At 38.1% G+C, this 25481-nt stretch overlaps 1 protein-coding gene across 10 annotated transcripts in view; it reads right to left on the bottom strand.

Annotated features, from left to right (window-relative positions):
• PSD3 (pleckstrin and Sec7 domain containing 3) overlaps positions 1-25481 on the bottom strand; it is a 746112-nt gene that overhangs the window by 496505 nt on the left and 224126 nt on the right. For all 10 annotated transcript variants that reach the window (XR_005797446.1, XM_040496884.1, XM_040496672.1 and 7 more), the window contains one exon: positions 9620-9728. Coding sequence is in view for 9 of the 10 variants with exons in the window: in XM_040496884.1 (XP_040352818.1) it covers positions 9620-9728 (109 nt within the window). In the remaining variant the exon portion in view is untranslated. The remainder of the gene's footprint in view (positions 1-9619; positions 9729-25481) is intronic.

Raw genomic sequence — 25481 nt, forward strand, 5'->3', positions numbered from 1 at the left:
AGAAAGAAAGAAAGAAAGAAAGAAAGAAAGAAAGAAAGAAAGAAAGAAAAAGAAACTATGTGAGGTGACAGATGTGTTAACTAAACTTAATGTGGTAATCACTTCACAATATACATACTTATCAAGTCATCACATTGGATACCTTAAACCTATACAATGTTATCTGCCAATTGTATATATCAATAAAACTGGAGAAAAAAAGAGTTATTCATATTTCTGGGTTACTATGATAGATAAGGACACAAGTTTGCCTCCTCTCCTTTTCTAAGTCCCATTAAAATGACAAATTTAAGGGGCACCTGGGTGGCTCAGTCAGTTAAACATCCAACTCGGTTTCAGCTCAGGTCATGATCTCATAGTTTGTTGGTTCAAGCCCTGCATTGGGCTCTGTATTGACAGCATGGAGCCTGCTTGAGACTCTCTCTTTCTCCCTCTTTCTCTCTGCCCCTCCCCCACTTACTCACACACCCTCTCACTCTCTCAAAAATAAATAAACTTTAAAAATAAATGACAAATTTCAAAACAAATTTGTTAACAATGCTTAGAAAAAGAGGAACATTATTAAGCCAGAGATTTTAATGAGTTTGTCAGACTAAAAGGGATAGGGTTATAATCATAGACAAAATAAAGCAGAAATCACAACCAAGAACTAATCCAGAAGGCTTTTGTTACCCTAATGGTAAAACCACAGAGAAGCTAAACGCCCAGGGTTGACAGGTGTCCACACCCAGAATGGGAAGCAGAACAGATGTCACTGTGATTAACTGAAGAATTACCTACAAAGCAGCTTCCCATTTTGTCCCCTCTTCCACCATTCTCCCTACCTAGAAGCTTGCTGGCATCAAAAGCACCTAGCCCACCCACGTACCTATACCAGTCCATAAATCTCAGCTCACCAAGATTCTTCTCAGCCCTTCTCTATCAGCCCTCCCTCCTCCTCAAGGAAGAGGCCTGCTGGGGATGTACTCCACACATACAGAGAAATTCTAGCTATCTATATTTGGGAACTCAGTCTTTCATTCGTGCATAAGAATGGGGAAAAAACAACTCCAACAGACATTTGAGGAAAAACGGTGGCTTCCAAGAGAAGTTCCAAGATTTAATAAAATAGAACTGACCCTGGATGAAGTAGAAATTCCAGAAACAGAAGGTAATCTTGGGAAAACAACTCTAATTAAATCTTTAGAGATTCAACATAATAATGCATACACGAAAGAACAGATTGCAGGGAAACCTGAGTGTCAGAGAATGGGAAAGAACTTTTGAAATTATAAGTATAATTATCAAAGTGAATCTTTTATTAGAAAGCTTTTAATTACATATTTTAGAATAGAAGAGGGGTGCCTAGGTGGCTCAGTTGGTTAAGCATCCAACTTCAGCTCAGGTCATGATCCTGTGGTCAATGAATTCAAGCCCCATGTCGGGCTCTGTGCTGACAGGTCAGAGCCTGGAACCTGCTTCAGATTCTGTGTCTCCCTCTTTCTCTGCTCCTCCCCCACTCATACTCTGTATCTCTCTCAAAAGTAAATAAACATTAAAAAAAATTTTTTTTTAATTTTTTTAAATAGGAAAGAAAAATTAAGAGACATTGATGATTAATCAAATCCAAGTGAACCAACAGCCATCTAGTAGGAATTTCAAAGTAAAAACCATTTAAAAAGTGGAAAGGGAATAATTTAAAAATAATAGAACAAATGGTCCCAAAGCTACAGAAAGATATGACCGGAAAGGCTCAACAAGTACCATGCAGAAAATACAATGATTCATGCCTCCTGACATGTCAGAGGGCAGAAAGAAAGTGTCCAGAGAGAAAGAGCAGGTGACAAAAAGGAGCAAGCATCAGAGTGGCCATGGTACCAATGAATCCAACAGAAAGGGAAGCAGTAACATCAGACTTCTGAAAAGAAATAACGTGAACCTAGACTTTAATTCTGTGGGAAAAAGCAACAAAGCATAAAAACGAAATAGTCATTTTCTGACATAAAAGCTTTAGGAATTTTACCAATCCCAGAACCTCTCCAAAAGTATTACTAAAGGGTAAAGGACAGACTCCAGTCAAAAAAAAAAAAAAAAAAAAGGATTCCAAGAATGAAACATGCAATCCAAAAAGCAGTACATCTAATCAAGAATACAATATAAACAATTCTTTTAAAATCTAAGGAGAACAGGGGCACCTGGGTGGCTCCATCGGTTCAGCATCTGACTTGGGCTCAGGTCATGATCTCATGGTCCGTGAGTTTGAGCCCCACATCGGGCTCTGTGCTGACAGCTCAGAGTCTGGAGCCTGTTTTGGGTTCTGTGTCTCCCTCTCTCTCTGCCCCTGCCCCGCTCAAGCGTTGTCTCTGTCTCTCTCAAAAATAAATAAACATTAAAAAAAAATCTAAGGAGAACAGCTGTATAAAGGCATAGAAAACTTTTAGCAAAAATTAGAACAAGTTTGTCAGAAGGTTCTAAGAAGGATGTGTTCATGGTGATAATGAATTGCTTGTTACAAATAATCCAATTAATAGGCAAGGAACAGTAGGAGTACACTGGTTGGGATGAGCACTGGGTGTTATATGTAAGTGACGCATCACTAAATTACATTCTTGAAAACATTATTACACTTTATGTTAACTAACTTGGATTTAAATTAAAATTAAAAAAGAGAGAGAGAGGTGAGAAGAAGCTTATTTTCTTTTGGACATACTTGTATGAGAATTTGGGGCTGGCATTACAGCAGCCATCTTGATAATATAAGGGGACATGTCTTGGATGAATGCTAACAGGTTGCAGATGGCAAAGGGAAGTGATGGGAACATCTATGTCCTTGTTGATACCTTGCACACTGGAACAACTAAACTGGAAACTCCTACCTTTTAACCCTTCTTTACATTGGATAATAAGGTTTTATCAATGTTCAAAAATAATAATAATCCAGTTACAGCTAGTGATAAAGTAAAGACATAACAATTGATCAGTAAATTATAACAACCTGCTGGCCCCTCCCCTCACTTTTTTCTCCTCTCTGCTCTGGTTAGCTGTACAACCACGAACAGCATGTTACAGACACAGGATCTACTTGCGTTTCACATCAGGTCCAACTACACTACCTGAACTCTACATTCTGTAAATGCTGGTGCTGGATGTTAAATTTTTAGAGTCAACCTATAGTAAAAACACAAAAGATTGTGTCCTAGTTTCAGAACAGAATGTAAATGCCATAAGTCTTAAATTTTTTTTTTCAATGTTTTTATTTATTTATGGGACAGACAGAGACAGATCATGAACGGGGGAGGGGCAGAGAGAGAGGGAGACACAGAATCGGAAACAGGCTCCAGGCTCCGAGCCATCAGCCCAGAGCCTGACGCCGGGCTCGAACTCACGGACCGTGAGACCGTGAGACCGTGACCTGGCTGAAGTCGGACGCTTAACCGACTGCGCCACCCAGGCGCCCCGCCATAAGTCTTATTAAAGTAAAGGTGAGACAGATGGAGGCTCAGCCTGGAGAAGGGCAGCTGGAGGGGAGATGCAGAGGCACCGCATTCTTATCTTACAGAAGAATGTCATAAGATGACTATTTAGAATCCATGGCTTACGAAACACAGTTTCAAATATTAATATTTAAAAACCATAGCTGTAACCAAGTAAACAATAAAAACACAACTTTTGGTATGGGGGGATGAATAAACTATAATACAGATGTTAGCATATTATCTATGAGGCAACTACAGTAAAAGCTTTTCCAAAAAGTGAAAGGAAAAAAAGGGTAGGAGAAAAAAGCAATAATCAGTCAAGATAGCAATCACTACCACAGGGAAGAACTGGGAGAGAGAATGTTGTGGGATCCTCACTCAGAGGAAGAAGAGTCAGGTTCACGGTTTGGAGAGAGAAAGATTTAGAGAATAGTACTAACAATGTGCCCCTAAGGGAGGGAATGGAGAGTGGCAAAGAAGATGACTCTTGTTTTTTGGCCACGTATAATTTGTTAAAAGTTATATTTTTCAGATTATACACACATATAATTTTGGTAATAAGAACTTAAATTTCCTATTTAAAATAAAAAATAAATGCCTACATCTGAAGGAGTAAAAGCTAGTTATGTCCATTTTCCTCTATTAAATTTGGTACAGTGTTTTGTTTGAGATAATATTCAATGCTGAAGAGGTTGTGAAAGATGAACATTAATGTACCCAGAGGAGAATCTGAATAGGAACAATCTTACTTTTTTTAAAAAAATATTTATTTATTTTTGACAGAGAAAGAGACAGAGCATGAGCAGGCAAGGGGCAGAGAGACAGGGAGTCACAAAATCCAAAGCAAGCTCCATGCTCTGAACTGTCAGCCTAGAGCCCAGCACGGGGCTCAAATTCACTAACCTTGAGACTATGATCTGAGCCAAAGTCGGACACTTAACCAACTGATCCACCCAGGTACCCCAGAACAATCTTTCTGTTAAACAGTTTGTTAAATGTGGATTTTAGTTCTGTTCACTACTATTCCCAAGACCTAGAACAATGTCTGCTACAGAGTAATATATTCAGTGAACGAGGAAGAAACAAGAAGAAACATCCATGTACTCTTGGGTATGGAACTTACAAACAAACAAAAAATCAGAAGTAAACTTTACCAAAATTAGAACATATTGTTTGGAATTACAGAAGCTCTTTTCTCCCCCCTTCTTTTCACTTCTCTACAGATAACATATGATAAGCAAGGATCAAAAAAGAGTTCATCAGTCCCTACCAAATGTAAACCTAAATATGTACACTTAACCAAGCACTGTGGGGGTTTTTATTCCACTATCTGTATTTTTTAATTTTCTGTAAGTTATATTTGTTTCTTGCTCAAATATGCATGTCCCTGCTTCACACTTTCCCTTCATCATAATGGTTTCTTTTCCTTCTTTTATCTTTTAAACAAACCAATTTTACAATTTCAGAATATTCTACTGTCTCTAGTTCTTTGGGTCTTGATTCCCTATTTGTTGTGAATGTTGATTCCGCCCCCCCCCCCTTCCACGGAAGCTCCTTCTTTTTTGCTATTTATGCCATTTTATTGTGAGTTGATCAATATTATGGATTACTGATTTATTAACATGGGGGTTTTCTTTGTCCTGAGCTGTGAGACAATCCCTCAGAGTAGTTTTGCATACTCCAGCAATAATGTGTGGAGTTTCTCCAGTCTGTGAAACTGAAAACTGAAGAAAACCTCATTTAAAATGGAGTGGGCAGGCCAGAAGGGAAGTTCTCGTGCCCTACCACTGGTCAACTGCAGACCCCAGCATGAAGAGCAGTATTTTGCTTTCGCTACAGGAAGAAACCTACTTTATGATTCCAGCAGCAGAAAGGAAGAATTTCTCCTTGGCCAGCAATAAGCTCAGCCAATAATACCACAACTCACCCAATGAGAAACTGTTACCACCCTAAACTCTTGCTTTCCTCCAACAAACTTTTGTTGAAAGCAGCCCCTCCCATTTTCCTCTTTTTCTCTATAATGTTCCTTTCCTTTGATCTTGGAACTTGCTTATGTTTTGCCATAGTTTGCATGTCCCAAATTGCAATTCCTCTGCTATTGCTGAATAAACTGATTTTGCTAGTAAAATAACTGGCTTTTTTACTTTTAAGGTCAACAAGTCTAACACCACTTTTATGTCAATTTCTAGATATCATGTGAAGATACACTTGAATCTCTACCCCATCTGTGCTGCAGGCTTGGATTTCAGTTCCACATGAGTTGGCTTTTTCCCACTCTCAGAGCTCTGGAAAATCAGTGTATCAATCCCCTGCCCCCTTACCTCCTCCCTGACCTCTACCTCATTCTAAAGCATCTAAACTACCCTTGGGCAAGTTCAATAGTATTTCTGAAGCACATTTCTTTACCTACTTACCTTAAAAAGTTTACAAATCAATAAAGAATACAGGGTGAAAAAACATAAAGAACACAGGAGTGAGATTCTGTCAATTTGTAAGAGTCATATAAGTTGATTCCCCTTCTTAGAAGGCATCCCACAGGCCCCTTTACTTTCTCATGCCCTTCTATAAGTCACCTGTTCTGCCTAAAAGTTGAGGAACAGAATCTTAATCTTCTTCAAAGAATTTCTCAAACATTTTTCCCTCCCAGATTTTGACCAAATCAGAGACTAACTAATGTTGGCCATCTGATACTGTCTTATGAACACTTCAAAAAACATACTTTCCCAAATTGAAGCCACCCTCCTGTTAAAGTGTACTTTATCTGACTAGTTTAGAAAAGCCATACTGGTCATCTAAGCAGTAACCTAAAGAGGAAAGGTGTGGGAAGTAGAAAGTCTGAAAGGCACTGTCACTCAACTGCTAATTAATACAGGCCTTATGGTTAGCCCCAAGTGCAGTCCCTGTGATATCTCTTTTTATCTCTTTGAAGTTCACTGCAGCTCTACACATATTCTAATAGCTGACTAGAATGGAAGTGGGCAACCTATCTCTGGTGGCTCACAGCCTCATTAAGTAACAGCACAACTGACATCACACATAGCCCAGAGCCTCTCAACAACTACCAACTACTGCTCTAGCCCTTGAGAAGCTCCTGAAAGCTGCAGCTCCCAGATAGCAGAGGGAACACAGAAATTAAGGAAGCACAGTCACTTCTTTCTTTTCACTATACTGATAAACAGATAATGAGAATCTAGATCTTAATTCCACGCCAAGAGATTCTTCCACCATTCACATGTTCTCCTGTACCCCATCCAACATTCTAAGCCTTGCCACTGATTCAAAATCCCTGCAAAAGCTATAGTTTGCAAATAATCTTGACTTGTTTCCCCTAGAACCTCGTACCAACAACTCATGTTAAGTTGCTGCTCAATGGCAAAGTCTAAACCTTCTCTCCCTGTAGCAGTGACATTTTCCTTGGGCCTCACAGAGGATCACGAACCACGGGACCTTACCTGATCTGATTATGTCATTGCTAGGGTACCACCTGTCAGGTGATGCCTCCTGAGTATTACTGGGGATGCATCCATTTCTCCAGCACGCTGCTTCTGGAGCACCTAGGTTAAGTTACTTATTTTTTTTTTCAACGTTTATTTATTTTTGGGACAGAGAGAGACAGAGCATGAACGGGGAAGGGGCAGAGAGAGAGGGAGACACAGAATCGGAAACAGACTCCAGGCTCTGAGCCATCAGCCCAGAGCCTGACGCGGGGCTCGAACTCACGGACCGTGAGATCGTGACCTGGCTGAAGTCGGACACTTAACCGACTGCGCCACCCAGGTGCCCCGGTTAAGTCACTTATTTAATTTACTTTTTTTCTTTTTTAATGGAAAAAAAAAAACCTTTTGGGAAGAGATATGTCTATCAATCAAATTCAAATAGAAACACTGTCCTATTCTCTCTACTACCTTAACTCTACAGTCGTCTGAATTTGGGCAGTGTTTTGATGACAAATGACTAGTCTATGTAAAGAAACTTCAACAGTGTTTTTGAAATGAAAAAAAAATATGCTATAATTTCTTTGTAAAGATATGAAAAGAATACTTTCCAAGTCAATATAAACTTGCATTTTACAACCCTCCTATTGTAACCGATAGCTTCTGCTGCTCTGTTCCAATTTCCAGATCAATTCATCTTGATTTGCCACTTCCTCTCTGCACACCTGGATAAAATGCAAACTCTATCCTGCCTTAGGCCCAAATGATTTTGCCCCCCATTTAAACGATTATCTTTCTAAATTTAAAACCAACCAGGCTAATCTCCTTCCTGTCCATGAAACAATTTTTATTTTCTGCCACCATACCTTTGGTTCATTCCATTCCCTCAATCTGAAATGCCCTCCCCTAAAACCTTACTAATCAGAACACTAGTCATTCTTTATGAAAAAGTTCAACTTCTAACTCTCCATGAAGTCACAGCTGAAAATGATCATTCCCCCCTACCAATCACTTACAGATATGTTTCTCTCTGACCAAAGAATAAGCTCCTAAAGGGAAAGAACTATGTCTTTACTTCTTTGCACCCTCACAGTGCCCAGTACAGATAACTACACATAACTGTTATTTAAACATATTTACTCAATTAATACATGCATACTTTCACATCTGCAGAATAACATCACACCAGACACAAATAATACTAACTGTTTTTACCAAGGCAAATAAAAACAGGTTTAAAATGTCATTTTGATTTGACTCAGGTATACAGAGAAAACTACTCAAAACCTACGAGTAAGGAATAACCAAACTCACCCACCAAGTCAGAGAACTATGCAGATATTTGATACTATCTCTACATAGTAAAGTAAAAATACTTTTTCTGAAAGAAAAATAAAAAAAACACCTCTAATCAGCACAAAATCACAATGTGACATGCAAAGGCTATGCCAAGGAGTTTTAAATAGTCTTGGGTAAATCAGTATACCCTGTCTCAGAAATAATGAATAGATGAGTAAGTGCCCTAAAACTCAAGCCCAGAATAGTTAGGTATTTACGCTGAATGATAAATAACAAATTGGGGCACTATAATAAAAGCAGAATGATTTTTGGGGCACCTGGGTGGCTCAGTCAGTTAAGCATCCAACTTCAACTCAGGTCATGATCTCACAATTCATGAGTTCTGGTCCCATGAGCTGTCAGCACAGAGCCTGGAGCCTCCTTCAGATTCTGTGTCTGTCCCTCCCCTGCTCATGCTCTGTCTCTCAAAAATAAATAAACATTAAAAAAAATTTTTTTAAAGCAGAATGATTTTTAAAAAATAACCTAGCTGTTTTATTCTTCATCAAGAGTCCTCAACTATTGCTATATCTAATAAATATGCACCATTAGGTAAAAGAAATTATTACATGGTTGCATATACACTGCATTCTTGCTATCCCCAAATATTATGGGGGTCCATTACCTAATCTTATCTAACATGTAAGTCAAAAATGCAGGTATTATTTGATTTTTTCAACTGAAAAACAGCTACATTAGGTCAGATACCTTGACTAACCAAAACAAAAATCAGTGTCAGACAGTGATAGAATTGAGGAAAGTCATGACTATACTTCTAAATGTCAACTTCAAATATGGTATGATGATGATAATGATTACAATAAACAATAACATTAGCAAACACTTTTATAACACTCGTTACATGCCAAACGTGGCTCTGAGATCTTTACATTCGTCAATTTACTTAAAACCCCCAAAAGAATTCTGAGACATGTATACTATCTTATTTACAACATGTATAGTCCCATTTTATAGATGAAAACACTGAGGCACAAGCAGATTAGATAACTTACTCAAGGTCATACATCTCATAAGTTACAAGGCCAGGATTCAAACTTCGGAAGTCTAGCTCCACACCCAGGCTCCTAACCAAATGCAATATCCCTTTCTTAGCTAATTCCCAAGACAACTCATATCCCCTTTATCATGTACTGATTGAGTACTTCTCCACCTTCATTACTGCCTTCCTACCTTTTTGAAACTTGTTCACTTTATTCATCAAAACAATCTTTCTAAGATATAAAAGTTAAAAATGCAGGATGTGATTCTTGTAGTTTGTTCTGGGTAATTTCAGATCAGTTCTTGGTTGAAGAAATCTCAGCTTTTAACATCTGAAATCTCTGTAGCACTTCATATCTGTTACCTAAAGGAAGAGGGTAGGGAAACACTTACTAGTATCTGGAGGTTTCTCTTTAGATATGCCAAATAAAAATTCATATTTGGCCTTGGCAACACTCTGGGAATGAGACGATGCATTGTTAACCCAAACAAATGTCTCTGCCTGCAAAATTAAAACAAAAAAAAAGTTATCATTAAAAACATATAAAAAATACATCATAAAACAAACCAACCACAAGAGAATAGTTAAGCAATAATGAAATATCTTCTTGACAGAATGCTACATGGCCATTAAAAATGAAACATAAAAAATATAATACAACAAAAATCAAAATACAAAATCATCACTGAAAGATTACAATTGTATAGAAAAATAAACATACATCTATAGGGGAATAAGAAATTTATGAAAACTTTGGCTTGATGGAGGGGGCAGAATTATGGCACAATACTTGTTTAAAAAAATTTGTTTAATGTTTATTTATTTTTGAGAGAGAGACAGAGTGCAAGCAGGGGAGGGGCAGAGAGAGAAGGAGACACAGAATCCAAACAGGCTCCCAGCTCTGAGCTGTCAACACAGAGCCCAATGCAGGGCTTGAACTCACAAACCCCAAGATCATGACCTGAGCCAAAGTTGTACACTTAACCAACCAGGCGCCCCTATTTTTTTAAATTGAAGTACAGTTGACATACAACATTATATTAGTTTCAGGTATACAACATAGTGATACAAAACTCTCACCCCGAAAATTATAGTTACCATCTGCTACCATACAAAGTTATTACAATATGATTGACTATATTCCCTATACTATACTATTCATCCCCATGACTTACTTTATAATTAAGTTTGTACCTTAAGTTTGTATAATTAAGTTTGTACCTCTTAATCCCTTTCACCTATTTAGCCCATCCTCCCACCCTCCAACCCCCTAGCAACCACCAGTTTGTTCTCTGCATTTATGTTCTCTGCATTTATCTCTATTCTGGGTATGTTTTTGTTTGTTCGCTGGTTTTGTTTCTTTAGATTCTACTTATAAGTGAAATCATATGGTATTGTCTTTTTCCATCTGACTTATTTCACTTAGCAAAATACCCTCTAGGTGCCCACCCATAGTATCATAAAAGGCAAGCTTTCAGTCTTTTTTTATGGCTGAGTTTTATTCCATTTATACATACATACATAAATATACACACACACACACACGTGTGTATATATGTGTGTACACACATATATATGTATATGTACACACACACATATATGTATACCACATCACACCAATTCATTCATCTGTGGATGGGCACTTGGGTTGCTTCTGTATCTTGGATATTAGAAAAACACTGCAATACACATAGGAGTGCATACATCTTTTCAAATTAATGTTTTCTTTTTTTCTTCCAGAAGTAGAATTACTGGATCATATGATACTTCTATTTTTAATTTTTTGAGGAATTTCCATACTATTTTCCACATAGCTGTACCAATTTACATTCCCACCAATAGTGCATGAGGGTTCCCTTTTCTCCACATCCTAACAACTGTTATTTCTTGTCTTTTTGATAATAGTCATTAGCCATTCTATGTGAGGTGATATCTCACTGTGATTTTAATTTACATTTCTCTGATAATTAGGGATGTTGACCATCTTTTCACATGTCTCTTGCCATCTGTATGTCTTCTTTGGAAAAATGTCTATTCAGGTCCTCTAATTTTTAATCAATTATTTATGGTTTTGTTTGGAGTTGAGTTGTAGGAGTTCTTTATATATTTTGGATGTTAACCCCTTATCAGATATATCATTTGCAAATGTCCTCTCACATTCAAGTATGTTTTTTGTTTTGTTTTGTTGATGGTTTCTTTTGCTCTGCAGGAGCTCTTTAGTCTGATGTAGTCTGATGTAGTCCAAGAGTTTGTTTTTGCTTTGTTTCCCTTGCCTGAAGAGACAGATCCAGAAAAATACTGCTAAGGGTGATGTCCAAGAGTTGACTGCCTATGTTTTCATTTGAAGTTTCCTGATTCCAGGTATACAATTTTGTCCTTATTATTTTTATTTTAATTTTTTTTTTATTTTTATTTTAGAGAGAGAGAGAGAGGAGTACAAGCTAGGGAGGGGCACAGGGAGAGAGAATTTTAAACTCCACACTGAGCATGGAGCTTTGACACAGGCCTTGATCCCATGACCCTGGGATCATGACCTGAGCTGAAATCAAGAGTCAGATGCTCAACTGACTGAGCCACCCAGGCATCCCACATTTTGGTCTTTAATCTATTTTGAGTTTATTTTTGGTGCATGGTGTAAGAAAGTGGTCCGTTTTCACTTTTTTTGCATGCTGCTGTCTAACTCTTTACTAAAGATACTGTCTACTCCCAATGTATATTCTTGCCTTCTTTGTCATAGTTATTTACCATATAAGTATGGGGTTATTTCTTTTTTTTTTTAGTTTTTTTAAATGTTTTTATTTATTTTTGAGACAGAGAGAGACAGAGCATGAGCAGGGGAGGGGTAGAGAGAGAGGGAGACACAAAATCTGAAGCAGGCTCCAGACTCTGAGCTGTCAGCACAGAGCCCGATGCAGGGCTCGAACTCACACACCGCGAGATCATGACCTGAGTCGAAGTCGGATGCTCAACCGACTGAGCCACCCAGGCGCCCCTGTATGGGGTTATTTCTTGGCTATCTGTCCTGTTCAATTGATCTATGTGTCTATTTTTGTTGCCAGAACCATATTGTTTTGAGTACTATAGCTTTGCAGTATAGTTTGAAATGTGAGATTGTAATACTTACAACTTTGTGCTTCTTTCTCAAGAATACGTTGGCCATTCAGGGTCCTTTACAGTTCCATATAAATTTTACAACTGTTTGTTCTAGTTGTGGGAAAAATACTACTGTCATTTTGATAGGGATTGCACTGAATCTGTAGACTGTTTTGGATTAATATGTACATTTTAACATTAATTCTTCCAGTCCATAAACCTAGTATATCTTTCCACTTATTTGTGTCAGCTTCAAGTTCTTTCATCAATGTCTTACAGTTTTCAGAGTACAGGTCTTTCACCTTCTTGGTTAAATGTATTCCTAGGTATTTTACTCTTTTTGATACAGTTGTAAATGGGACTGTTTTCCTAATTTCTCTTTCTGCTAGTTCATTATTAGTATATAGAAATCCAACAGGTTTCTGTATATTAATTTTATATTCTGCAACTTTACCAAATTCATTTATCAGTTCTAATAGTTTTTTAGTGGACATTTTAATTTTTCTATATATAATATAATGTTATCTGCATATAGCAACAGTTTTATTTCTTCCTTACCAATGTGGATACCTTTTATTTCTTTCTCTTGACTAACTGCTGCAGCTAAGACTTCCAGCACTATGTTGAATAAAAGTGGCCAAGAGTTAACATCCTTGTCTTGTTCCTAGCCTTAGAGAAAAAGCTTTTAGCTTTTCACCATTGAGTATGATGTTATCTGTGGGTTGGCGGAATTTTTTAAATTAAACTTATGTTACTTTTCTGCAATTAGCAAAATGTATTTTATTTTTAGATGTGTCATGTTCCAAATGATTATCAATACCTATAGCACACAGCAGGAATATTTGTGTATGGGTTCTACTAAAATATGCTAACATAAAGAAGTCTTTCCCCAAAAAGACCTTATTTTTTATGTAATCAGAAACACCATTCAGCCAAACAGGGGGCACAGAGTTTAAGTGCCACTCATCCCATTTATACTAACTCTCCTAAATTTAAGCATCTGTCCCAGTGTTCTCTGAAATTCCATAAAGTCCCCTATTTGAAAGATAAGCTACAAAGGTGACTGTGAAAGTGGGTTCACATCATGATTCTAAATTCCTATGGCCTTCCTCCTGGCTGCTTTAGGCAACTGCCAAAACTCAGGAGTGCCTCCCTCCCTTCTCTGGCCTAGTATTAATTTAAAATAAGTAACAAGGTAGAAATTGTAAAACACGGAGAAATCTAGCCTAGTTCAATCAGGGAGCCATTCTTCTGCCACTTTACCCTGAACCCAAAAATCAACCAAAATCCAGACACTGCCCTCCCTGGTTTCTACCCTCTAATTAAGAGACATCTTCTTTTCTCATGTCTGAGCAGCAAACATAACCGTTCACTGTAGGAGACAGAAGCACAGAGTTTTATCAGCAACCAAACAGCTACTTCATAGAGGGAAATTTTATTCCCCTCTATTCTATTATATTCCTTGGAGCAGAAATGATTGACAGTAGTGAGAAGGCCCATGATGGGGTTATGATTAACTCCATCACCCTACTGCAAACCAGTTCAACAGGTAGGCCTCTCTTTGTTCTTTCCTACCAATATCAAAGAGCTAGTTTGTACAAGTTTGAGGAAACAATTTATTTCTTAAAATAGCTCTACAATCACTTAATGTTCAACTGTGTAAAATTTATCTTTTTGATAAAGGTGTATACTCCTCTTGGGAGTTATGTGCTTGATATTCACAAGCTGTTGATTAACCTTTTCCCCAGCAGAGAGGAAATATCAATGTTTTGATGTGTTTAGGGAGCTTCAGACTGGTAAAAGAGGAATGTGATGCCCTAGGTATCGTGGTAGAGCGGTTAAGGAAGGCTCTCTGAGTAACTAATACTTGTAGAGATGAGAAGGATGAGAGCCAGGGAAGAACAGACTCCCCCATCTAAGCAGAGAGAGGGTCATATAGCAGGAGGCCTTATAGCAGGAAAGGATTAGGCTACTCAAATGATTGAAAAGCCAACATGGCCACAGAATAGTGGGTAAATGGGAAACTTTAGAGACTGACCAAGAAAATAACACAGCAGAAAGTAAGGAGAGGAGACAGGAGCCAAACACACATGATGTGTAGGTCAAGGAAAGGTCTGATGAGAAGCCAGGGAAGGGTTTGAAATATATGGTGACTCACTAACCCATTTAAAAGATCATTCATTTAGGGGTGCCTGGGTGGCTCAGTTGGTTAAGTGTCCAACTCTTGAGTTGGGCTCAGGACATGATCTCACAGTTCGTGAGTATGAGACCTGTGTTAGGTTCCACACTGATAGTTTGGAGCCTGCTTAGAATTCTTGCTCTCTCTCTCTGACCCTCCCTGTCCATGCTCTCTCTCTCTCTCTCTCTCAAAGTATGTAAAATTTTTTTTTAAAAAGATCACCCATTTAAACTTTTAAAAGATCATATGATTGTTATGGGGTAAATGCATTGAAATGAGTTAAGAGGAAGCAAATACCAGTTAAGAGTCCAAGTTAGAGAGTATGGAAACTTACAGTAGAATGATGGCAATGAAAATAGGCAGAAGTAGATGAATTTTTAATATACTTTGTAGGAAGGATCTACATGAATTTTCTGATAAATTGGATTTAAGAAATGAGAGAAAGGGTGATTTCAGGAATAATTTCAATGAATAATATTTACTAACCACTTAGTCCAGGCACATTATTGTTCTAATGCAGCAGGGAGAAACTTAGCTTGTCTGACTCCTTATTACTATTTCCCTTGGTACTGTGGTGTATAGCTTAGAAACTTTTGCTTAGCTCTGCACACAGGCATGTTATAGCAAGATTTGCAAAAACTATTTTCCATCCAAAATCTACCTCACCCAAGGAAATAAGGAAGTATGTACAAAAATGACTATACTATGTTTAAGATTTATAAGAATGACATGACCAGATTCCTATATGTAAAGATTAACTGACCAAGGACAAAAGTTACATGACCTTCCTCAGATGTCTACAAACATCAGTCACCTTTAGACTCCAACTCTGTCCTGCTTCCCCCTCTTCCTAACATAGAAGAAACTCAAATCTCATGCTTGGGGAGATGGTTCTTTGGGACAATAGTCCTAGTCCACCACTGGATTGCTGGCTTTCTGAACAAAATTGCTTACATCCCCCAACATCTTGCCCTTGACTTTCTGGTCTACTGTGTGGCCAGCAGAACCACCTTGGACTTGGTTACATTAATGCAATACATTAATATCTCATTTAATACTCAGGATAACTGTAGGAGATGGGCACTACTATCATCCAAGTCTCATAGTTAGAGAAAGAGGCAATGAGTGGGTAAGTAATTTGTCCAAGGTTATACAGCTAGTAAATTGTGGAATCCAGATTCAAATCCTGAATGCAGAACCCACGACTCAGGGAAGGACTCCCAGAAATATGACCTGAGCAAATGCGTGCATATACTGAGATATGGAAAAACTAGAGAAGGAACATTATCAATAGCTTGGATTTGGGCTTCCAGGTGACTTCCCAAGGTCTCAGTTAAACGACAAAAAAGAAAATTCTAAAGGCAAAATCCATTACTATGGTGCTAGAAAAGATGCCATCAATAAAGCACCAGTTTTAAGAAATTATAGGAAGATAATGTTTTGGCATAGAGTTTCAATTTAAAGCCTGAAAACGGTTCTCTAAGGAACATTTCTCTTGAGCAAGGTTTCTAAGCTTCAGTTCCATATCAATAGAATTCTGGAGGTCTGAAGTTAAATGGTAAAAAAATAAAACAACAACACTTACATCTTTATTTTCACTTACCTTAAACTGAAATTTAGCTTTTTTTTCCAAATATTAATATATGCAACTAACCATAGAATTATTATCAGTAGCTGTAACTTTGGCACCAGTAGAAATCACAGCCATTTTCACATCATATAACAGTTACTGCAGATATCTTAAAAATATAATTCATACTCATCCTTGAAATGATAGTAGTTACTAGAACCACCACTAAATTTAATTATGAATAAATAAATGCATTACCATATCACAAATTTAATATTTTGTTAAACATAAATCACTAAACATATGTATTAAACAATATAACTGGTTTTACTGTAGATCCATGTATGTTACTGTATGTACTTAAAAAGCATTATTTTGACAAGAGGTACATAGCATTACCAGATTGTCAAAAGGGGTCGTGGCACTGAAGAAAAGACCTTGTGCAGCTCTTAAGTATAGAGAATAAATTGATGCTACCAGAGGGGAGGGGGTGGAGGAGTGGGTAAAATAGGTGATGGGGATTAAAGAGTACATATCATGATGAAATAAAATAATTTAAAAAAAAAGAAAATAACAACAAAAAAAGAAGAGACCCTGCTCAAAAGCATGGTTCTTTAAAGTGTGGCTCATGACCCATTAGTGGCTTGATCAGGTTTTCATATAAGTTTATACACATACACACACATATATATATGAGAATAAAATTGAAAATACCAGAGTATGACAGCACATAGTAAGATTAAACATTGTTTTATATAACTCCTAAATTACTTGTGTACATGCACAGGTGTGTGTATATCAGATCACGATGTAAAATGTGTATCTCACCATGAGTCATGATCAAAACTGTTGGAAACACATTGCTCTAGAGTGGCTCTCAAACTTCAGTACGACTTGGCATCACCTACACGATTTATTAAAACATGTACTTGGAGATTCACCCAGAATCACAGAGTTTGTATTTTAGTAGGTCTGGGATGTTTGGCCTGAGAATTTGTATTTTCCAACAATTTTGCATGTAATATTAGTGCTGGTGCTCCAGGGACTGTATTTTGTAAACCATTGCTCTAGACCAATGTTTTTCATCCTTTCTTATATACATGAATCACCTGGGAATCTTGTTAAAATGTAGATTAATCAGATCTGGGGTGGTTCCCAGGAGATGCTGACACTGGTTCATAGAGCACATCTGTGCTAAAGCTTGCAAGTAAAGCAGTACTCAAAGCATTTTCAGACTTCAGAGAAGAGAAACATTTTTTAAAGGGATGTTTTACCCAGGAGTTAAATACACTAAAAGCTTTCACTGTGATAAAGCACTCCATACTATGACAATTATGGGGGAGCCTAAAACCTAACATTCAGGCCTAAATCAAAGCATTAACATTCTTCCACCTTGCCTAGTGAAATAAAATTCATTTACTTACATTAGTTATTCTTAACCAAAGATATATTCTCTTCCCATGCCAAAGGTTATAAATCTCTACAATACCCATCTCTACAATAATTTTTGCGGGTCTTTGAAAAATCCTATTTGAAAGAAGCAGCTTGACGGAAGACCCATATAATTTGGTACTACTTTTTTCTTCTGTATTACTAATTGAATAAAATGTGTTCTTTTATTTTATCACAGTCACTTTAGAAACATAAATCTCACTGAAGTAGGGGGTATGAAGTAACATTAGCAAATGGACTGTCAGATGATCCAGACTTCACTCCCAGCTGGAATTTCCACTCAATCTCACACTAATGCTTAGTCTTTGGACTTTAGCCTCCCTATTGATAAAGAGTGTTACTCAAATTTATCTCAAATTCTGAAGCACAAAGATTCTTCACACTTCTGTACCTCCTTCGCAGTTACTACATTAAGGAGGAATAACACAGACCTCTCCCCTGTGGTAACATTACAATGACATGATTACCAAAACATACCCTGCACTTAAATATTCAAATAAAATCTCAATCTTACATTTTACATGGCTTTTCAGATTTGCAAAGAATTTTCACTTACATTTTCTAACTCTCAAGATGTTACTGACTATAATTACCTATTAGACACAAGAAAAACACTACTGATGTAAAATAATTCTTCCAATTGTCTAGCTGCAAAGAATTAAGAGGACAAAGCAGAAAGCTGTGAGCAAATTTCAGAAGTAAAAGTCACTGAATTTGGGATGGAAGGGATGGGGCCAGAGGAAGAGTGGAGTAGGGGCTGACAGAAGAGTTGGAGGAGGATGGTATGCTCCTTAATTTCATTACCATTTCAATTTCAGTATGGTGTTCAGAGGATATGAGAGCCTCCTAGTCAGTCAGAGTTGAGTATTAGAAAATGCTTTAAGCCAGAGAAGATTAAAGGCTAAATTAAAGGCCACAAAAACAGTATTTCATAAGTCATTAAGAACATAACACTTGGTTCCAACATTTATACTTCACACTTGATCCTGATCAATCCCATCCACTCCGATCGCCCAGCAGAAGTCAGGCCTGTGGACACAGGGCACCAAGCATGCCATCACAAGTGCAGGCAGGGCTTAGTGCTAATGCTGCAAAAGGCAATGTTTAGATAGGTGTTATGGGCTGAAAATTCACATGCTGAAGGCCTAAACCTCAACACCTTAGATGTGATTGTATTTGCAGACAATTTTTAAAAAGGTAATTAAGTTAAAATAAGGTCATTAGGGTAGGCTCTAATTCAATATGACTGATGTCCTTATAAGAAGAGGAGATTAGGACATAGACACACACACAGAAGGAAGACCATATGAAGACACAAGGAGAAGGCAGCCATCTGCAAGCCAAGGAGGAGGCTTCAGAAGATCTGATCTCAGACTTCTAGTCTCCAAACCTGTGATAAAAATAATTTTTTCTCTGGCTGTCTATACCACCCACTCTGAGGTACTTTATTATGGCAGCCTAGACAACTATTACACTAGGGAAGGCTGAAAGTGCTAAGAGCAAAAAGGAAGTTATTTAGGATGACAGGTATCTTATGTCCTGTTAAAAGAGAACAGAAACAATCCAAGTCACACCACACAGTACCTAAAGGCCAAGGGGACAGGGAAGGTGGGGAAAGGAGTGGTTAAAACTAGTAGGATTAGTACTAAGGAATGGTTATCAAGCATTTAAGTCCTCAGATCCCCACCTCTACTTTTTAAGAACATCTCTGGCTAGGGGGACACAAGGCACAACTGATACAAGATACCATAGTGGAAATAGGGATTTGTTTGTTGGATGTTAGGATGCTTAGACTTCTTCTCCCACCCAGCCTGTGAAATGCTGGCACCCTAGACCTTACCCTGAAGGCAGGCAGATGTGAAGAGTATTCTATGCAGAATGTAACCAGCCCAAGAAAGACCTAAATAATTAAATCAGGGATCCGCTAACAAATGGACTAACCAGGTCCTCATAGAGTGAAGTTTAGAACTTCGAACTGGCTATTTAGACCCCACTATTACATCATATTCCTTAATTTTCAAAACTGTGACACTTTTTGAAAATTACAGTCCAGTTATTTTGTAGAATGTTCTTCACCTTGGGTTTGTCTTTACATTTCCTCATGATCAAATTCAGATTAGGCATCTTTGACATGAATATCACAGAAGTGATGCTGTTCTACTCTTCGCATCCTCCAGTGATACGCAATTTTAAACTGCCCCACTACTTAATCATACTCACTTTGATCTGCCAGGCTTCTCCACTGTCAACTTCAATTTTCTCTCTTTGTAATTAATAAGCATGCTATTGAAAAATACTTACAAAGTATGTAAATACTCCATTCTTCATCAAACTTTCAACCTATAAATTTATTTATTTTTATCAATAGTGACTGAATTTACTATTTTATTCAGTGGGTTATAATCTACTTTCATTATTTATTTCAATGCTCAGATTGCCCAGTTTTGGCCAGCGGAAGTTCTATCTGACTTCTGTCAGGTTTACTGACATGTCTCCATTATCTTATGATTACCATTTTACTTCCTGGTACAATAGGATATTCCAGGCTTCTCCCTAGAATCAGCCATTTCTTTAAAAAAAAAAAAAAAAAAGCCAAAGGCCTAGTCCCTTTATTTGGACACAAGAACTAGACTTTGGGTGACTGGGTATGCTCACTCCCTCTGGGGTATACCTGCTTATAGACCAGCCCAGAGAACACAGAGAGTTTTAAACAGACACACACAAGTGCATGTGCTCACTGCAACAGGCTGAATAAGCCCCCTGCACCCAACATGTCCATGTTCTTTCTAATCCCTGCTATCTGGTAAATGGTGCCTTATATGGCAAAGACTTTGAAGATGTGATTAAGTTTCTTGGTATGAGGAGACTAACCCAGATTGCTCAGGTGGGTCAAGATTTGATAGAGAAAAGAAGAAAGAGGAGAGCAGAGTGAGAGAAAAGGTGATATGCTATTAGTTGGAAAAAGGGGCCAAATGCCCCTTGTAAGTAATGTGAGAAATGCAGTTCTAGAGGCAGGAAATAGCAGGGAAATTCATCGTCCTTAGTCTCCAGAGGAACCACTGCCTAGCTGGCACTTTAGCCCCTAAAACTCACTTGGACTTTTGGCCTCCAAAATTGTAAAAGAATAAATTTCTGTTGTTTTACACCACCACACTGATAGTGCTTTATTACAACAGCCACAGGAAATGAATACAAACACACAGAGAAATACATATACAGGTACACAATTTTTATTCTATTTTTTTTTTAAAGAGAGCGCACAAGCAGGAGAGGGGTGGGGGGGCGGGGGGGAGAGGGAGGGAGGGAGAGAGAGAGAGAGAGAGAGAGAGAGAGAGAGAGAGAGAACTTCAAGCAAGCAGGCTCCATGCTCAGAGTGGATCCCAATGCAGGGCTCGATCCCATCACCCTGGGATCATGACCTGAGCCAAAATCAAGAGTTGGACATTCAACTGATTGAGCCACCCAGGTAACCCCCACACTTTTTATTCTGTATTTGTTTCTGCATGTATGCAATGAAAAAACCAACAGTTCACACTCATATTGATGGTATTTTGGGGTGACAGTGGGGTTCAGAGCTGATGGCCAAGAAAGAATTCTTGAAGACATCTTTGGTGCAAAAAGGTGATTTTATTAAAGCATGGGGACAGGACCCGTGAGCAGAAAGAGCTGCACTTGGGTTGTGATGGGTACCTGATCATATACCTTCAGGTTGGGAGGGGGTGAGGGATACAGTACATTTCTAAGGTATTTTGGAAGCAAAATTTCCAGGACTTTGAGAGGCTAGCTGTTAGGAAAACACAGTTTAGTAAAACCTCAGTCATGAGGCCCTTCGGATATATATCAGGGGGCCATAAGCTTGGAGTATGATTGCCAGCATATATCTTGGGCGAGTCGAGACAAAGGAAGTTTCTAAATGAATTTTTATAGATTAAAGTAGATTTACACAATCCTGGGGGTCAGGATAATGTTAAGCCAAAAGTCCCTTTTGCCCCTAGCAAAGTGTCATCATTGAGGCAGCTGAGCTCCTAGAGGGAGGTCACTCTGCCTATTTCAAGAACTTGTCAATGGGCTGTAGGCAGTAAGGGAATTTAATTTTCCATTTGCCTTTGTTTCCCACATCACCAGGGCAAGCACTTAAACCTCTTTCCTTGGTTCTTGGGTAGCCAGGAGTGTCTGGGGGAATATCACACAGATCCCACCTGGTGGGGAGGTGGGGGGGATGTTAGCCTGTACTTTGTCCTCAGCCTGCCCCATGCTCCCTCATCAGTATACTTCTGCTGGCTTCAAGTACAAATGAGTTGTTAATGAAATAATCATAAGACTTATCAAGGAATTGTTATCCCACTGACACTATTATTACAGTTCAACCAAATATATTCTGCTCTTCCACTATAATTAAGAAATTTGTATTGCTGAAAACCAATAAACAAAATCATCCATTCCTTCCGTTTACATGGCTATAAAGAGATATTCAAATTCTATCATGTGCAGCATTTTTCACATTAAGAAGATATTTGACATATGCCTGCATTTTAAACAAGCAGAAAAAAAAAAAAAAACCACTGGTGTTTGAGAAGAGGATGGCCCAATTTGTAAGTTGGGAATTTACAATTCCCCTAAAACCAGCCCCTACTGCCTTGACAAGCTAATTGGATAGATATTCCAACACCAGTAAGAGCACCAAATAAAATTGGGACAGAAAGCCTCTCAAGAGTTAGAGGCCAAAAACAGCCAGGAGACAAACAAGGTAACAGAAAGGCCAAATCTTTAACTTCTAAAGGTTAAAAACAGCATCAAAACCAAAGAGCAAAGCAGGAAATGGGCTACAAGACTAAAGGGAAGACAGTGGCAAAGATGAGAACTCAGCTCCTCACCTAGTCACTCTCTAGCCCTGCTGCGAAGCCTGTTTTTACTGTGTGAACACAAGAGCTGAATTCATGGCTTTCTTAAAAGCCCCTGGAGGTACAGCCTCATTTTCCCACCAGCTGCTGTCTACTCACACAGCCCATTTCCTGAAAGCACAGTCCCCTGGGACAGGGCAAGTGGAGGTTCTGCCACTCCTCCATGGAGGAGGGATGGCAGGGGCTCCAGAGCAGAGACAGAGTCCAGGTGCTGCATTGATGTAAAATCAGAGGGAAGGATATGAAAGCAGGCTTTGTGCCAACCCAAAGGGCATCTCCCTTGATAATCTGCATCTTGGACCCATTTTAGTTGTCTTCTGACCAAATGGGAAGATTATATCCCCCATCTTGGAACAGTTCCCACACTGGGCAAGACTCTGCATTCACAGCACATCATGACTTATTACAAATAGTGACAGAGTGGGGCGCCTGGGTGGCTCAGTCAGTTAAGTGTCCAACTTCAGCTCAGGTCACTATCTCCCAGTTCGCGAGTTTGAGCCCTGCATGGGGCTCTGTGCTGACAGCTTGGAGCCTGGAACCTGCTTCAGATTCTGTCTCCCTCTCTTGCTGCCCTCCTCTCTCTCTCTCTCTCTCTCTCTCTCTCTCTCTCTCTCTCTCTCTCTCTCAAAAATAAACATTTAAACTTTAAAACAAAATAGTAACAGAGGCTTTATTTTTTGAGGAGTGTGATGTAGAAAGTTAGGGGCTAGGAAAATAGGATGATAAACACTTCTTTGTAACAAAGCCTCCTGTAAAACAAATGCAAGACCTACAGATCAAGTTCTCCTCACAGCTCCTTCACCAAGGCACCAAGTAGCTAAGTGTTAGAGAGCTTCAAAGAAAGAGTTAAAAGAAAATTAGCAACCAAATATTATCAGTTCACAATATATCCTCCACCTTTCCCACTTCATAATTAGTAATGATAGATGTGTGAGACCTTAGACAGCAAATGTATAGACCCGTGACTTAAGACTTTGTTTTTGCCTTTTCTGTTTCCCTACCTACTACTTCCCACCTTTGCCTTCCTCAGGCTCTGGACCTGTGTGCTTGTGATAAGGTTTAAAACTCATAAATGAAGCAGACAATATAAAGATACAGATTTTAAAGATAAAAACACACTTTTTTAAGCCTCTGAACAGCTCTCCTTACTTGCTTCAGGTCCTTACTCAGGAGGCTGGAGCTTTCCACATGCACAGAGCATTCATTGCAGGATTTCAGGAACAGGAGGGAAGACTGAAAAACCACACAGAACTTTACAAGTCAGCCCAGCAAAATCAAGATCCCACCAAAGAAATCAACTAGACTTCGAAAGTAACATTCACAAATGCTCATTTATATACTCCAAAAAAAAAAAAAAAAAAAAAAAGGTAGGAAGATTAGGTACTGAGAACAATCAAAAGGATCACACACAAAGCAGACAGACACTGGCCCACAGAAAGTGTTCAAAAATGTTTCTGCTGAGTCCTTATAAACTCAGTAACCTCAAAAAAGCCTGGAAGCCTTGGCAGAAATACCACACATACACACACACACACACACACACACACACACACACACACACAAACTGTATAAATGAAAACTATCTGCCTACTCACCTTTATCTAAGCTTTGCAAACTATGAATGTGTCTTTAGTTACTTCAAAGGTTCCACTAACTTCCGAAAACAACTAAAACCACTCTAAAAAAAACATGTCATTTGGCACTTTGACAGGAAGGAAAAGATAGGTGCTAAGTGTGACTTCAAGGTGTGAATAATGAGAAATAAGTGTTTTCTCACCTTAGTTTGCTATATCTCTATTTCTCTTAACTTAAAAGTTACCTCTTGGGTGACAACTATGTGTTTTAGTGAAACACCTAATACCCAAGACTAAATCTTACAAATAAGACATGCTAAAGATTGCTCTTGATTACAGTAAGAGAATCAGCCATAATTTTCTTCTCAAGAAGGCAGGTGAGTAATGAAATAAATTAAATCTCTTTTCTACTTTTGAAGTGTAAGTTATTTACCGACTTGTATGTGTAGATAAAAAAGGTGTCTCTGGACAAATACAAACATTCTAAAAGTTATAAAATTCAGGCTATAATTTAAGCTAAAATAGCACATGAAATATTAGGAGTAATACAATCATTGCATTAATTTCTACAAGAAAATACAGAGTCCACCTAATTTTACCAAAGCAAAGTATTTCCAAGCATGTACCCCTCTTGAAAAACACCATATGATCATGAAATTGATACTATAAAGAAAATCCTAAGGTCTACCACCCTGGAACTGGTTCTTCCTGCAAAATATATAAATCCTGACCAGACAATACCAAGTATCTCATCTCTAGCTGCTAACAGATGCCTATTATGAAGAAATGTGCATGAGCTGAAATAAAATGATTTATAAAACACACATCTGTCAAGGCAAGGTACAGAAGGACACCAAAGAGAACATTAGGTCCTAAAAACAGAAATTTAACAAAAAATTCTAATTCTCAGAAAATAACACTAGTTATAAATAGTCTTGATAAATTTTTTCACCAAACTTTGTATTTTAATTTAAAATGAAATATATGTAGGTACTGAATATTCCTGTTAATCGCCAGAAAAGTCATTCATTCACAATGTCCCAACAAAGTAAGATATTATTAAATATCTTATTTGTCTAATTTTCCACTGATAAGTTCTCAATAACCCAGCTTCAGGAAAGTAATAATGAGCACTTGATAGGTAAAAGACACTACACAAACTGACAAAGTGATCTGGATTTGATTTCAGAAGATCTCCATTCTTTAAACTTAAGCACTGTCAGGGACACTCACACTACCTTTAATATTAAAAAGTTCCAATTTTACATGTTTAGATTTTGCAAAGACACAAACTAAGTAATCCAAAGTAAGTAAACTTCTCAGAAATAAAATGCTTACATAAACATGATAAAAGTAAAGAATTATTTCAGAACTTTTATGTCCCATTCAGTCAATTACCTCTTCAGGGACATCAAGTTGTATACTGGTCCCCTGACAGTGTTCATCAGCCTCACCCACAGAAGCAGGTGATCTAGGAATTGTCTT

The sequence above is a fragment of the Herpailurus yagouaroundi genome, unplaced genomic scaffold, assembly GCF_014898765.1.
Source record: "Herpailurus yagouaroundi ecotype Mexico unplaced genomic scaffold, PumYag 28, whole genome shotgun sequence".
Lineage (NCBI taxonomy): Eukaryota > Metazoa > Chordata > Mammalia > Carnivora > Felidae > Herpailurus > Herpailurus yagouaroundi.